Raw genomic sequence first — 13,950 nt, 5'->3', positions numbered from 1 at the left:
GAACTCTCATTGTTGAGTACAATGTTTGTGCTCCCAAACCATTAAACAGGCAAATTGCAGTAGACGTCTTGCAATTATCACTGGCCCACCTAAATCCTCAACCTAACTATACAGATGCCCAAGATCTTCAAGACATTCTCCTTGTGAGCACTCAAGAGGGCTGTTGCCAGGAAGGCATGACCTATTTCCCAAGATTTCCCATAGTGATGGAGCACTTTCCGTGAGAAAGTGAAGGGTGGGCAACATATTTTATTCTATTCCCATATCTGATGGAAAACACCAGGAAGCACAGGTATGATAATGGGGGGGGGGCAGATAAAAATATATGGTGCACTGAGACAAGGTATATTTCTAGGCAGAAAGGATTAAATGCTGCAGGGGTAAAGATTAAAGGGGTACAACACATAAAAAGACTGCTTGGAACGATCAAAGGAGTAGGTAGCTTACCTTAGCAAGTGACGAAATTATATATTTTTTCATAAATTTAGAGTGCCCAATTAATTTTTTTCAGTTAAGGGGCAGTTTAGTGTGGCCAATGCGCCTAACCTGCACATCTTTGGGTTGTGGGGGCGAATCCCATGCAAACACGGGGAGAATATACAAACTCCACATGGACAGTGAACCAGAACCGGGATCAAACCTGGGACCTCGGCGCCGTGAGGCAGCAGTGCTAACCACTGTGCCACCATGTTGACTTGCAAGTGAAGAAATTATACTTCACGTGCTCTGAAAAGAGTTTATGACAGATCTCTGGTACTGAAAGTTAACCCTAAGCAGCCTATTTCTGCTGCTCCACTTCTCAGAAAACTCCCTGGCCGGACTCTAAGTTAGCTTTGCTTCTTTTGACGCCTGCTGCCATCTTTGCTGTCCAGACTTCTCGCATAGCCAGTGCCCTATTTGCTATTTTAAGCAGGTTACACATTCTGCTATTGTACAATGTCCCAGCCTCTTCTATACGAACGATGTTCTGCCCTGCACCCCATCTGACAACCATTGAAATTTCAATGCCACTGCAATGATAGCTTCGAGCAACATTAACTGTTACCATAGCTACGAGATGGGGATGTCAAATCTATGCAATTATAGATAATAGCAGAAATCTACTTTGATGCTTACAATGAAGATCTGTTGAAAAAATAACCTTCCTACAATGATGTCTCTATCAAAGCTTCACTTTAGCGATTTTCCCAAAATATCTTTTCAGTTAAGATTGTATCACACTCAGAAATGTATAATTCTTTGTTCTCAATCATCCAGATTGTCCAGAGTTGTAATACAAACAGCAGCCTTTATTTTCATGAAGCTAATGTGGTATGGGTATAAGATGATGTTCACAACATGAGCATCAAGTGAAATTCTGATCAACCCAAATGAAATAAACACCTTGGCCTTCACAGAAACAAAGAAGTTACCACCACTCAAGATGGAATTATTGATGTATTCATTCAAGCTCTACAAAAAACAATCTTTTCAACACTCATTGTACAACTATAAATTTTATAACAGCAATAAATTTGTCAGAGGATTCAAACTATTAATAATTTTGTTGGTACTCTTACTGCATTCTCCTTGATGAACTTGCCTTTTTTGGGCATTGCTCTTTTGGACATTTCCCTGTGACACATTTTAGATGAATAAAACAACCTTGTCAATGATTACAGAAGATAAACAGAAAAAGATAATGCTGGGATATCTTTTCACAGAGCAGAATTAAATCATCATACAAGGGACACATCATTGTGCGTATCATGTTGATGGTATATACAAACAACCCAGATAGACAATGGATGTTAGTCATGTGCTGGGAATTTTGGTAATGTAAACTTGACAGAAGGCATAATTGTTTCAGATAGAATTTAAAAGCATTCAACAATTATTTTGCTCGGAATGGAGAATGCCAAAAATTATTGCTTCTGGCGCATCCTTCCTAATGGCAAACACACAGATATTCATTTGTTCCTTACCTTGTTGGGGCTTGATGCTGTTATTATCCAGACACATTGAGCATTGCTGTCATATTGAAAAGGGAAGTTGGGGGACACAAAGGTACCAGCTGGACCGTGCAGATTAACTCCACAAGTTTTAACTGGAAAAGATAAACAAGATTTTTAAACGTGATCCTGCTAAAGTAATCTAAAGAAAATAGTCCTTAAAAAAACTTAGACAAGATTGGCAAGAATTTCCTTGCTGGATCTCACCAAAGGCTGTAACTTCAGCAGAAGGTCAGTAGAAATGATGCATGGATGGAGTTTTCAGCAATTTACTGCTGAGGTCACAGCAGCTAATCTGGAAAACTCCTGAAGACTCCATGTGGCCCCTAATTTCATTCAAATTTCATAACTTCATTACACCAGATACCCATTCAAAATTATGCTTATATTAATAGAATGCATCACAAAAAGAAACATACAATTGAAACTGCCTATTTGATTAAGTGTATGAAGATCTGACCGAGCCTATGCAATTCAATGAGAAATGATGAAGTATTGTAAAATCTGCTTGATGTAAATTAGAGTGAATGAGTCACTCGCTAACATTAGGTTTTATAACTTTTATAACTGAAATCTGTAAATTGCATATGAATGACAACTTTTATAATCCATGTGAGACATTAGTGTGAGCATTCTATTCATCTTTGCACTAACTATTGAATAATTGTTCCTTCTTTGACAACATTTTGAATAACTCCCTTGATGAACATTTAATCATATAGCAATAAGAAGGCCATTAAGCCCGTTACTCATATTCAGTTCCACCCACTCGTCCACCCTTTCCAAAAATCATTTAATATTTTCCATTTCCAGTCCATTACAAGTGGGGAATTCATTCATACCGAAAATTACAGAGTCAGATTCTTAGCTTGTAGGGAGACAACTGATTTCAGCTGTTGTAGCTTCAAGGGATATTAAATTTGGCCTCTGCAACCCAAGTTAAGGGATCTAACAGAAAGAGACTTCTCAGTCATGGTCACTGCTTTGTGCCCTTCTTCTGGAAAATGCATCCCAGGTAAGTACGGAACAAGATCAACAATTATGCTGTAATGCGGTTGGATAATCTACTTTCATGCACTAGAATATCCCCATGGAATGGTATCTAAGGAACCATGGCATGGTTAAGAGCAAAAGGAAAGAAAATTTGAAATATATGTCATCCCTTAATAGGTTTCAAATTATTTTGGTAACTTTAATGATCACTTGAACCAATCACGATTACAAATGTCCACCATTTATTTGAGTGGCTTAAGGTTTAAATGCTTTTGTAATCACCAAAGAAATACTAGACACCAATGGCATGAGTAAATAGCTCTGTGTAGATTAAAAATAATAATTTTCAGTTATTTAAAATCAAGTTAGTATTGTTAATGGACACTAAAATTGCTTATTTTTGTGAAAAACAATTTTTCAGCTGTGTAGTAAAACTGCACAGGTAATTTCAATGCATATCTATTTATGTCAAAAAGATTTTAGTTTTAAATTATATGTTCTGAAACATTGCCCAGTTGTGCTGGCTCACGAAAGATTTTCTATTCTGTGGGATGTTTGGGTTAGAAACTGGTGCAAAAAAGCAACAATTTTAAATCAGGGCAATTTTGAGTGTAATTGTCCGCAGATGCATTCGTAAGGGTACAGAAAATATCAAGACCAAGCCTAAATGCAAAACAAGGTTGGACAAAAACATAAATTTACAATACTTTACTGAATAAGGTATTTCATGATAATGACAATCATATTTCAAACATTGATTAAAATATATAGATGTATGTACAAGTGACATGATACATAAAAAAAATAGAAACTGGAACAAAAAAGCAAATTTATAATGATTATTAGTAATAAGAGTGCTAAATGTTTGGAAATAATCTACCAAGCAATTATTAAACACACACATACAGCTTATGTAGAATGTACTCCCTTGTTCCAAAATACATCCATGAACCCTGAACTCCCTATGACTTCTCCGTTTCCCGAAAACAACATCCAAATCAAATAAATCCAGAAGATAAAAGTAGCTTATAGTTATCGCACAAACACGGATGATAATCAAGTCTGGGAAACATCTTGATCTGGTCCAGCAAAGTTAGTCAAACACCTTTTATGAAGGTTTCTGCACTGCCTTAGCTCTCAGACTAAAAGGCCATTAGATGTAAAATTTGGCTTGCAGTTGATACGTGGAAACTGGCTTGTCTGCTTCGGAGGTTGCTAGATGTCAACTGGCCTCCCTTGCTTCTGAGGGTCCTGGCAATTATACCTTTGTTCCACTTTGATTCTGCCTTCTATATATTCAGCTGTCTTCCCCTGTAGAATTCCTTTATTTTAAACATTAGCATGCATATACCTCATTGATCTCCCAATCATCTGGTAAGATATTGCTTTAGTAGGATATAGTAATATAAGCTATTTACATCTGAGTCTATCTAAATGCCTTCTAATCCCATGACTGGGAGACTTCTCTTATCCGGCCTTTTGAATACTGGCTACTGCTGTAACTCGGCACATTTCTATCTGTTGTTGGGCAGGTCGCATCCTAATATGCCTTGTTAAATTCATGTTACTGCTGTTATTAGGTGATCCATGACGCTGAGGTGTAGGTACATTCAGTGCTGTTAGGGAGGGAATACCAGTGGCAATATATTTCCAAGTCTGGATGGTGAGTGACTTGGAGGGGAACCTCCAGTGTTCCCAGTTGTCCTACAAGATGGTAGTGTCGTGAGTTTGGAAGCTGCTGCTTAGCAACCTTGGTGAGTTACTGCAGTGCATCTTGTAAATGGCACACATGGCTGCTACGGTTTATCGATGGTGGAGAGATTGAATGTTTGTGGAAGGGGTAGCAATTAAGTGAGCTGCTTTATCCTGGACGATGATGAGCTTCTTAGGTGTTGTTGGAAATACACTCATCCAGGCAAGTGGACCGCCTTCCATTACATACCTGACATTACCTTGCAGGTGGTGGACAGGCTTTCAGGTGTCAGGAAGTGTCATTCACCACGGGTTTCCTGGCCTTTGACCTGCTCTGGTAGTCATAATATTTATATGGCTAGTCCAGTTCAGTTTCTGGTCAATGATAACCCCCAGGATGCAGACAGTGGGAGATTAAGCAATGGTATTGCCATTGAATGTTAAGGGGCAGTGGTTAGATACCTCTCTTATTGGAGATGGTCATTGCCTGGCACTTGTGTGGCGCAAATGTTATTTGCCACTTGTGAGCCCAAGCCCAGATATTGGCCAGGTCTTGCTACATTCGGACTGGAAATGCTTCAGTGTCTGAGGAGTTGCGGATGGTGCTGAACGTTGTGCAGTCATTTGCAAACATCCCCTCATCAGACCTTATGATGGAAGGAAGGTCATTGATGAAGCAGCTGAAAATGGTTGGTCCTAGTTGGTCCTAGGACACTACCCTGAGGAACTCCTGCAGTGATGTCCTGGAGTTGAAATGATTGAACTCCAACCACCACAACCATTTTCCTTTGCTACCAGGTATGAATCCAACCAGCAGAGAGTTTTCCCTCATTCCCATTAACTCCAGTTTTGCAAAGCCTCCTTGATGCCATAATCGATCAAATGCTGCCTTGATACCAGGGACAGTCGCTCTCGCTTTACCTCTGATATTCAGCTCTTTTGTAATTTTAATAAGGACGTGGGGAGTCCACACCGAGCTAAATAAATAAACTTTTTTTTTTTTACAACATGATATATGCACCTGCCTGGGAAATCACCAACAGGTTCCTCTCTCTCCCTCTCTGGTCTATGCCTTACTGGCCAACCTTTTATACAGAGGTTAAGAGAGACCCTAGCTGGTGAGCTCATACTCTGCAAGAACCATGGGGAAGATAATCATTCCCACCCCATAGTTCCAGTGCCAGCTAATACAGTAATGAGTTCAGGAGCTCAATGACCCTCGTGGAGTCCAAATGGAGTGTCTGTGAGCAGGTTATTGCTGAGTAAATGCCGCTTGACAGCAAATCACTCAGTGTTTTTAAGACAGAGATAGGTTCTTGATTAATAAAAGGGGATTGGCGGTTATGGGGAGAAGGCAGGAGAATGGGGATGAGAAAAATATCAGCCATGATTGCATGGCGGAGCAGACTCGATGGCCGAGTGGCCTAATTCTGCTCCTATGTCTTATGGTCTTATGCTGATGACCCCTTCCATCACTTTTCTGATGATTGAGAGTAGACTGATAGGGCAGTAATTGACTGGGTTCGATTTGTCCTGTTTCTTATATACAGGACATACTTGGGTAATTTTACACATTGGCAGGTAGATGCTAGTGTTGTAGCTGTACTGGAACAGCTTGGCTCGGAGTGTGGCTAGTTCTGGAGCACAAATCTTCGGTACTATTGCCGGAATATTGTCAGGGCCCAAAGCCTTTGCAGTATCTAATGCCTTCAGCCATTTCCTGATATCACGTGGAGTGAATCAAATTGGCTGAAGACTGACATCTATGTTGTTGGGGACCTTCAGAGGAGGCCGAAATGGATCATCCACCCAGCACTTCTGACTGACGATTGTTGCAAATGCTTCAGCCTTAACCTTTGCACAGAGATGCAGGGCCCCTCCATTATTGAGAACAAGATATTTCTGGAGCCTCCTCCTCCAGTAATTGTCCACCACAATCACGTTGTATGTGACAGGAATCATAGGATCCCTACAGTGCAGAAGGAGGCCATTCGCCCCATCGAGTCCTGTACAGAATCTTCGAATAAGCACTCTACCCATAACCACTCACCCAATCACATCTCCCTACCCACCTAACCCCATAACCTAACCTGCACATCCCTAGACACTAAGGGGCAATTTAGCATGGCCAATCCACCTAACATGCACATCTTTGGACTGTGGGAGGAAACCGGAGCACCCGTAGGAAATCCATGCAGACACAGGGAGAATGTACAAACTCCACACAGGCAGTGACCCAAGGCCGGAATTGAGCCTGGGTCCCCTGCTGCTGTGAGGCAGCAGTGCTAACCACTGTGCCATCATGCCGCCCCGAAAACCAGGAATCCTAACCACTAGACCATATGGGAAGTCAGACTGCAGAGTTTAGATCTGATACGATGGTTGTGGTATCAGTCAGCTCTATTACCTGTTGCTCATGTTGTTTGGTACGCGAGTAGTCCTGTGTTGTAGCTTCACTAGCTTGACACCTAATTTTTAGGTCTGCATGGTGTTGTTCTTGGCATGCTCTCCTACACTCTTCATTGAACCAGGGTTGATCCCCTGGTTTGTTGCTAATGATATAGTGCGGGATATGCTGGGCCATAATGTTACATCATCATTCAAGAGAGCTGCAACTTTCAAGATAGCAGAGATAGAGGATACATGGGACTACAGGCCAGGACGCCTGACATCAGTCAATAGGGAAATGCCGGAACCTGTTGTTAAGGAAGTCTTAATAATACACTGAGGAAAATCATAGTATGATCAGTCAGAATAAACATATTTTTATGTAAGGGAAATTGTGTTTTGCAAATTTAATGCAGCTTTTTGAGGATGTAACTGGTAGGATAGATAAGGGGGAGCCAGTACATGTAATGTACCTGAATTCCCAAAAGGCATTCAATAAGATGTCATTCTGTAGACAATGTGCAAACTAGATATTTGGCAAACAATACGCAAACGTACAGGAAGCAATGTCCTCCATACTCTTTCCAAAATCACCCCAAGTTACACAAATAAGGCAACAAGTAAAATGTGAACTTTTGCAATCTTATCCAATAGACCCATCTGTTTATGAAATTCTTGACAAGTTGAAGTGTTTTCATCATTACATTGCAACACCATATATGAAAATCTAAAATAATGAAATGCACCAAAATAAATGAATGAGAAGTAAATAATTTGCATTGATACAACTCCTTTCATGACCTCAGGATGTCTAGAGGGGCTGGTTTAGCACAGTCACTAGGCCTTGTTCTGCAGTAATGCAGAACAAGGCCAATAGCACGGGTTCAAGTCCCGTACTGGCCTCCCCGAACAGGCGCCGGAATGTGGCGACTTGGGGCTTTTCACAGTAACTCCATTGAAGCCTACTTGTGACAGTAAGCAATTTTATTATTATGCTCTTAAAAATTACTGAATTGCTCTTAAAGTGTGGTTACTGTTATAATGCAGAGATGCAATTTGTGAACAGCAAGGTCCCACACATGGGAACAGGATGCACGATCCATTAACTGTTTGAGTGCTGTTGGTAGAGGGTTTAATGGTTGGCTAAGCACCTCTAAGCATAAAACAATTTGCATATTTAACTGGACTGCACTTCAATACTTTTTTTTGTGTGTAAAATCAGGAACATGCTACCACAGGAAAGTGGAATAAAGGCAATGACTTGAGTAAATCAGTTTTGCCTCTGCAGGTGCTCAGTAATTTTCCACTGCAGTTGCACACACCACAGCTGGATTAATGAACTTTTCTAACAATTATACTAGTCAAGTGGCTTGTTACTTGTTAAATGGCTTATTAGCTACTTGAGAAAATTGATTCATCACTCTTGCATTTTCCTAGTGATTAGCTTGATTTTTTATGACTGCAAATTTTATTGGATTTCCAGGAATTGTATCTTTTGAAAGTGTTTCTGAAATGTTATTAGTAGTTTTCTCACCATGACAGAAACATCCAGACATTTTGTGCTTTATGGTTTTGGGGCGGGGGGGGGGGGGAGTAGAACATTAATTTCAAAGCCATAAAAGTGTGTCAGTCATCTTACATACGTGAATTTCAAGAAAACATGATAGATTTTTCCAAAGAAATCATCTACATTTTATACGCTGGATACAATTCAGATTCAACTGCTTACAAATGGGTGTTTGCTCGACCCTGAGAGAAATGTGTGGATTGTATTCATTCTTTCAAGTTCAACTCATTATGGCAGCTCCAGTCACAAATTTGAAAGGATGCAAGGAGAGTGCAAGTGGTTGAATTAGAAAATTGCATGAAAGGGAACAATTAAAAGGAGGCAGCAGATTTTTTCAATTGTTAGGGTGCCAGTTGATGTTATAACTGGACGGGAAGATGCCAGAATGGAACTCTGGTTCAAAAGACCGTAACGTTTCTTTAAAAAAAAATAAAAAATGGAGGAACAGAGTCACAAGACCGCTAATTAGTTTTAACAAGAAGAAAAAAAACATTAAATACGGAAAAAATTGGATAATACAATAGTTCTTCACTCCCGCTGAACAGTTAGACACAGATTTTAAGATTAACACGGATTACAAGATACATCTTAAGCTACAATGGTCGCATTAACACAGTCCTTTTTAAGCACACAGATTGTATTTGGATTTGTCATGTGTACCAAGGTACAGTGAAAAGTATTGTTATGCGTACAGTCCAGATAGATCGTTCCACACATGAAAAATATAGGACATATGATAAATATACAAATTAAATACATAGACATCGGGTGAAGCATATGGAGTGTAGTGCTACTCAGTGGAGAAGACATGTGGAGAGATCAATTCAGTCCATAAGAGGGTCATTAAGTAGTTTGGTAACAGTGGGGAAGAAGCTATTCATTCAGAAGTCTGATAACAGTGGGGAAGAAGCTGTTTATGAATCTGTTCGTGTGTACTCTCAGACTTTTGTATCTCCTGCCCAATGGAAGAGGTTGGAAGAGAGAATAAACCAGGTGGGAGGGGTCCTTGATTATCATGCCCACTTTACAAAAACAACAGGAGGTGTAGACACAGTCAATGGATGGGATGCGATTTCGCCTGATTGACTGAGCTATTGTCACAACTTCGTTTCTTATGGTCTTGGGCTGAGCAGTTGCCATACAAGGCTGTGATGAAACCAGATAGGAGCTTTCTATGGTGTATCTGTAAAAATGTCAATGTGGACATTTTCCTTAATTTCCTGAGGAAGTATTGGTGCTGTTTGCTTTCTTGGTCACAGCATCGATTGTGGGTGAAGCAGGACAGATTGCTGGTGAGGTGAACACCAAGGAATTTGAAGCCGTCAACCATCTCCACCTCAGCACCACTGATGCAGACAGGGGTGTGTAAGATACTTTGCTTCCTCAAGTCAATGGCCAGCTCCTTAGTTTTACTGGCATTGAGTGAGAGATTGTTGTCATTACATCATGCCACTAGGTTCTCTTTTCCCCTCCTGTATTCTGACTCATTGTTGTTCAAGATCCGACCCACTATGGTCATGTCAGTAGCAAACTTGTAGAGGGAGTTGGAGCCAGATTTTGCCACACAGTCGTGAATGTATAGGGAGTATAGTACGGGGCAAAATACGTAGTCTTGCGGGGCCCCGGTATCGTAGAGGAGGTGTTGTTCTTTATCCTAACTGATTGTGGTCTATGGATCAGGAAGTTGAGGAACGAGTTGCAGAGGGATGAGCCAAGTCCTAGGTATTAGAGTATTGAGAGAAGCATGGCTTGGATTATGGTGTTATAAGTGGAGCTGTAGTCAATGAATAGGAGTCTGACGTAGGAATTCCTGTTGTCAAGATGCTCCAGGGAGAAGTGTAGGGGCAGGGAGATGGCGTCTGCTGTGGACCGGTTGTGGCGGTGGCGGTATGCGAATTGCAGTGGATCAAGGCACTCTAGGAGTATGGAGTTGATGTGCCTCATGACAAACTTATTGAAACACTTCATAATCATAGATACCAGATGATAGTTGTTGAGGCACATTGCCTGGTTCTTCTTTGGCAACAGTATGATGGTGGTCTTCTTGAAGCAGGTGGGAACCTCGGAACAGAGTAGGGAGATGTTGAAACCGTCCATGAACACATCCGCCAGTTGGTCTGCGCAATATTGGAGTGCATGACCAGGGACTCAGTCAGGACCCTTGCTTTCCAAGGTTTCACTTCCAAGGCTGATCAAACTTTGAAGGATGTGACGATAAGTTTGTGTATCTGAGGCTGCTGGGAAGTTGACAATGGTTTGTTTGTTTCTTGCTTGAAACAAGCATCGAATGCAAAGATTGTCAGTGGTCAAATACACACACTCTGCTCTAAACCCAAGTAAGTCTCTGTAGATTTCCCCACAGAATCCCCCAAGATGATTGTCATGAGTGTTTCCAAACTCCACTCAAAAACACGTTTTAAAATCTTTTCTCATAATTGTGCTTTCCCTTGGCAGTTTGCATTCAAAACCCCAGACCAGCTTTCCCTTGGCAGTTTTCATTCAAAACTCCAGACCAGCTTTTCCAAATGACACTTTTAAACAGAGTTTCTGCTCCACTTTCAACATTGAATCCAGTCCAGGATTTTATGCAATACATCTTCAGGATTTCTTTGTTCTGAACTGATTTTACATGAACTTCCAAGATCCAGCCACTGATTTCTAGTTATTTCAATGCACGTTCCACAGGATGTAGCAAAGCTTTCCAACCTGCAAATCACTTGAGATATCTTTCTGACATCTCAGCCATCTTCCCAGCTCTGCCTTTCCTGAACAGTGCTCTTTTCTCGTACCTTTAACTTCAGATTTCTTGGAAACTTCCCTTCATTTCTCTAGTTTGCTTAACTAGCAGCTCTTCATATCTCTGCATTTGTTTTCATAATCATTATTCCAGAGTATGTTTTTTTTTCTACCAAAGTTGAGAGAGATGTTCATTCTCTAACTTTCTAAACCATCTGCTTTTAACATGGGCTGAGAAGGCTGCCTTCTCGCTTACTACCTATCTCCAACTGCTATCAAATTAGCTAAACTAAAACTTGAAAGTCTCTCTACCTACCTTATAAGTCCCCAGTTGCTAGCAACCCTCAAAGTTTATCCCTTTTACTTATTCTTCAGGGCAGCATGATAGCACAGAGGTTAGTACTGTTGCTTCACAGTTCAGGGACCTGGGTTCGATTCCTGGCTTGGGTCACTGTCTGCGTGGAGTCTGCACATTCTCCCCAGGTCTGCGTGGGTTCCCTCCAGGCTCTCTGGTTTCCTCCCACAAGCCCCAAAAGACGTACTTGTTAGGTAATTTGGACATTCTGAATTCTCCCTCAACCTATCCGAACAGGCGCCGGAATGTGGCAACCAGGGGATTTTCACAGTAACTTCATTGCAGTGGTAATGTAAGCCTACCTGTGAAGATTATCATTATGCCGTTACCTTCTCTAAGCACAATAGAAACACAGTTGGAACTGTTATGGGAGAGGTGTTTTCAGAACACCAAAATGTATCATGGAGTTCAACCTTTAATGGATTGTTGCTTTTGAAGCACACGGCTTATTCCCCAGGTGTAGTATTACAATTATGGACATGTGGGGTTAAATTCTCCCCAAACGGCGCGATGTCCGCCGACTGGCGCCCAAAACGGCTCCAATCAGACGGGCATCGCGCCGCCCCAAAGGTGCGGAATGGCATCTTTGGGGGCCGAGCCCCAACATTGAAGGGCTAGGCCGGCGCCGGAGGGATTTCCGCCCCGCCAGCTGGCGGAAACGGCCTTTGTTGCCCCACCAGCTGGCGCGGAAATGACTTCTCCGGGCAGCGCATGCGCGGGAGTGTCAGCGGCCGCTGACAGTTTCCCACGCATGCGCAGTGGGGAGAGTCGCTTCCGCCTCTGCCATGGTGGAGGCCGTTGCGGAGGCGGAAGGAAAAGAGTGCCCCCACGGCACAGGCCCGCCTGCGAATCGGTGGGCCCCGATCGCGGGCCAGGCCACCGTGGGGGCACCCCCTGGGGTCAGATCGCCCCCCCCCAGGACCCCGGAGCCCGCCCACGCCGCCTTGTCCCGCCGGTAAATAGCTACTCTAATTTACACCGGCGGGACAGGCAATTTATCGGCGGGACTTCGGCCCATCCGGGCCAGAGAATCAAGCGGGGGGGCCCGCCAACCGGCGAGGCCTGATTCCCGCCCCATCTCCGGTACCGGAGACTTCGGCAACCGGCGGGGGCGGGATTCACGGCGGCCAACGGCCATTCTCCGACCCGCTGGGGGCTCGGAGAATGACGCCCGTGGTTTTTAAAACAAAATAATGTTTATTCCATGAACTCAAATTAACCTTTTAAATAAACATTGGATCTCTTAACATCCCTTACTTCAAAGATAACCCTGAAAATAATACAACACTACCCAATACTGCAAACTGTTCCTTTACACACCCAAAAGACTTCACCTTCACAAAAACAGTAACACACCAGGTCACAGTTAATATATATTTTCTGTTGGAAGGCAGAGATATATCAACTTGGTTGACTTCAGCTCCAGCACCTTGCTTTTCTTCCTGCAACTCTCAGCAAAACACACAGACACTCCCAGCTTAAAACTAATTGTTTTCCATACTCAATGGGCTGAATTCTCCGTAACCCGCGCCACAATCGCGTTCGGCGACGGGACGGAGAATCCGTTTTCTCGCACGAAATTGGCATCGGTTTTGCAATTCTCTACCTCCCAAAAATCAGAGTACTTGCGGAGTACACCACGCAGGGTAGGCCCGCCCCGCTATTCTCCGTCCCCAATCAGTCGAATTCCCGACGGCATGGTTCTAACATGACCCTGCTGTTCGGGAACCTCGCCTGGCAGCTGCAGACTCAGTCCGTAGCCGCCACAGTTGGGAGAGGGCCGATCGGAGGGCGGGGGAATGCTTCATTCGGGACTGGGGACTATGTGTGCGGGCGGTCAGGAATGGGCGAGCGGCTGATGTGGGGCACTATTTCGATGGTCCAGGTCCGCGGACTGAGTCCGCCATGGAACACCTCGGCCTCTGACCCGGAGGTGCGGGTGGCCGTATCGGCTGCGAGCTCCACGACAGCTGTCTGCTGGACGCCTGCAAGGTGGTGAATCTGTGGCCTTTTGGCGCCAGTTTTCCTGGTGTAAAAGCCAAAAGTTTTCATGATGACGTGGGGTCATAGTCCTAAAAACGGAGAATCTAGCCCAATGTCTTTGGAAAGCTCAAAAGACATTTCAAGCCATTATCAGTCTTTAGCAGGCCTTCTGGGAATCTGGAACAAATGGCAAACATTAAAGGTAATCTAAGATGCACGGCTTTGTTTTTTAAGCGTATCTTCAC

At 42.9% G+C, this 13,950-nt stretch overlaps 1 protein-coding gene across 2 annotated transcripts in view; it reads right to left on the bottom strand.

Annotated features, from left to right (window-relative positions):
* csmd3b (CUB and Sushi multiple domains 3b) overlaps nucleotides 1-13,950 on the bottom strand; it is a 2,718,576-nt gene that overhangs the window by 860,636 nt on the left and 1,843,990 nt on the right. For both annotated transcript variants that reach the window (XM_072467431.1, XM_072467430.1), the window contains one exon: nucleotides 1,965-2,086. In XM_072467431.1, the coding sequence (XP_072323532.1) occupies nucleotides 1,965-2,086 (122 nt within the window). The remainder of the gene's footprint in view (nucleotides 1-1,964; nucleotides 2,087-13,950) is intronic.

The sequence above is a fragment of the Scyliorhinus torazame genome, chromosome 11 (assembly GCF_047496885.1).
Source record: "Scyliorhinus torazame isolate Kashiwa2021f chromosome 11, sScyTor2.1, whole genome shotgun sequence".
NCBI classification, from domain to species: Eukaryota; Metazoa; Chordata; class Chondrichthyes; order Carcharhiniformes; family Scyliorhinidae; genus Scyliorhinus; species Scyliorhinus torazame.
Note: the sequence above shows the minus strand (reverse complement) of the source record. Positions and strands in the feature narration are given on the sequence as shown.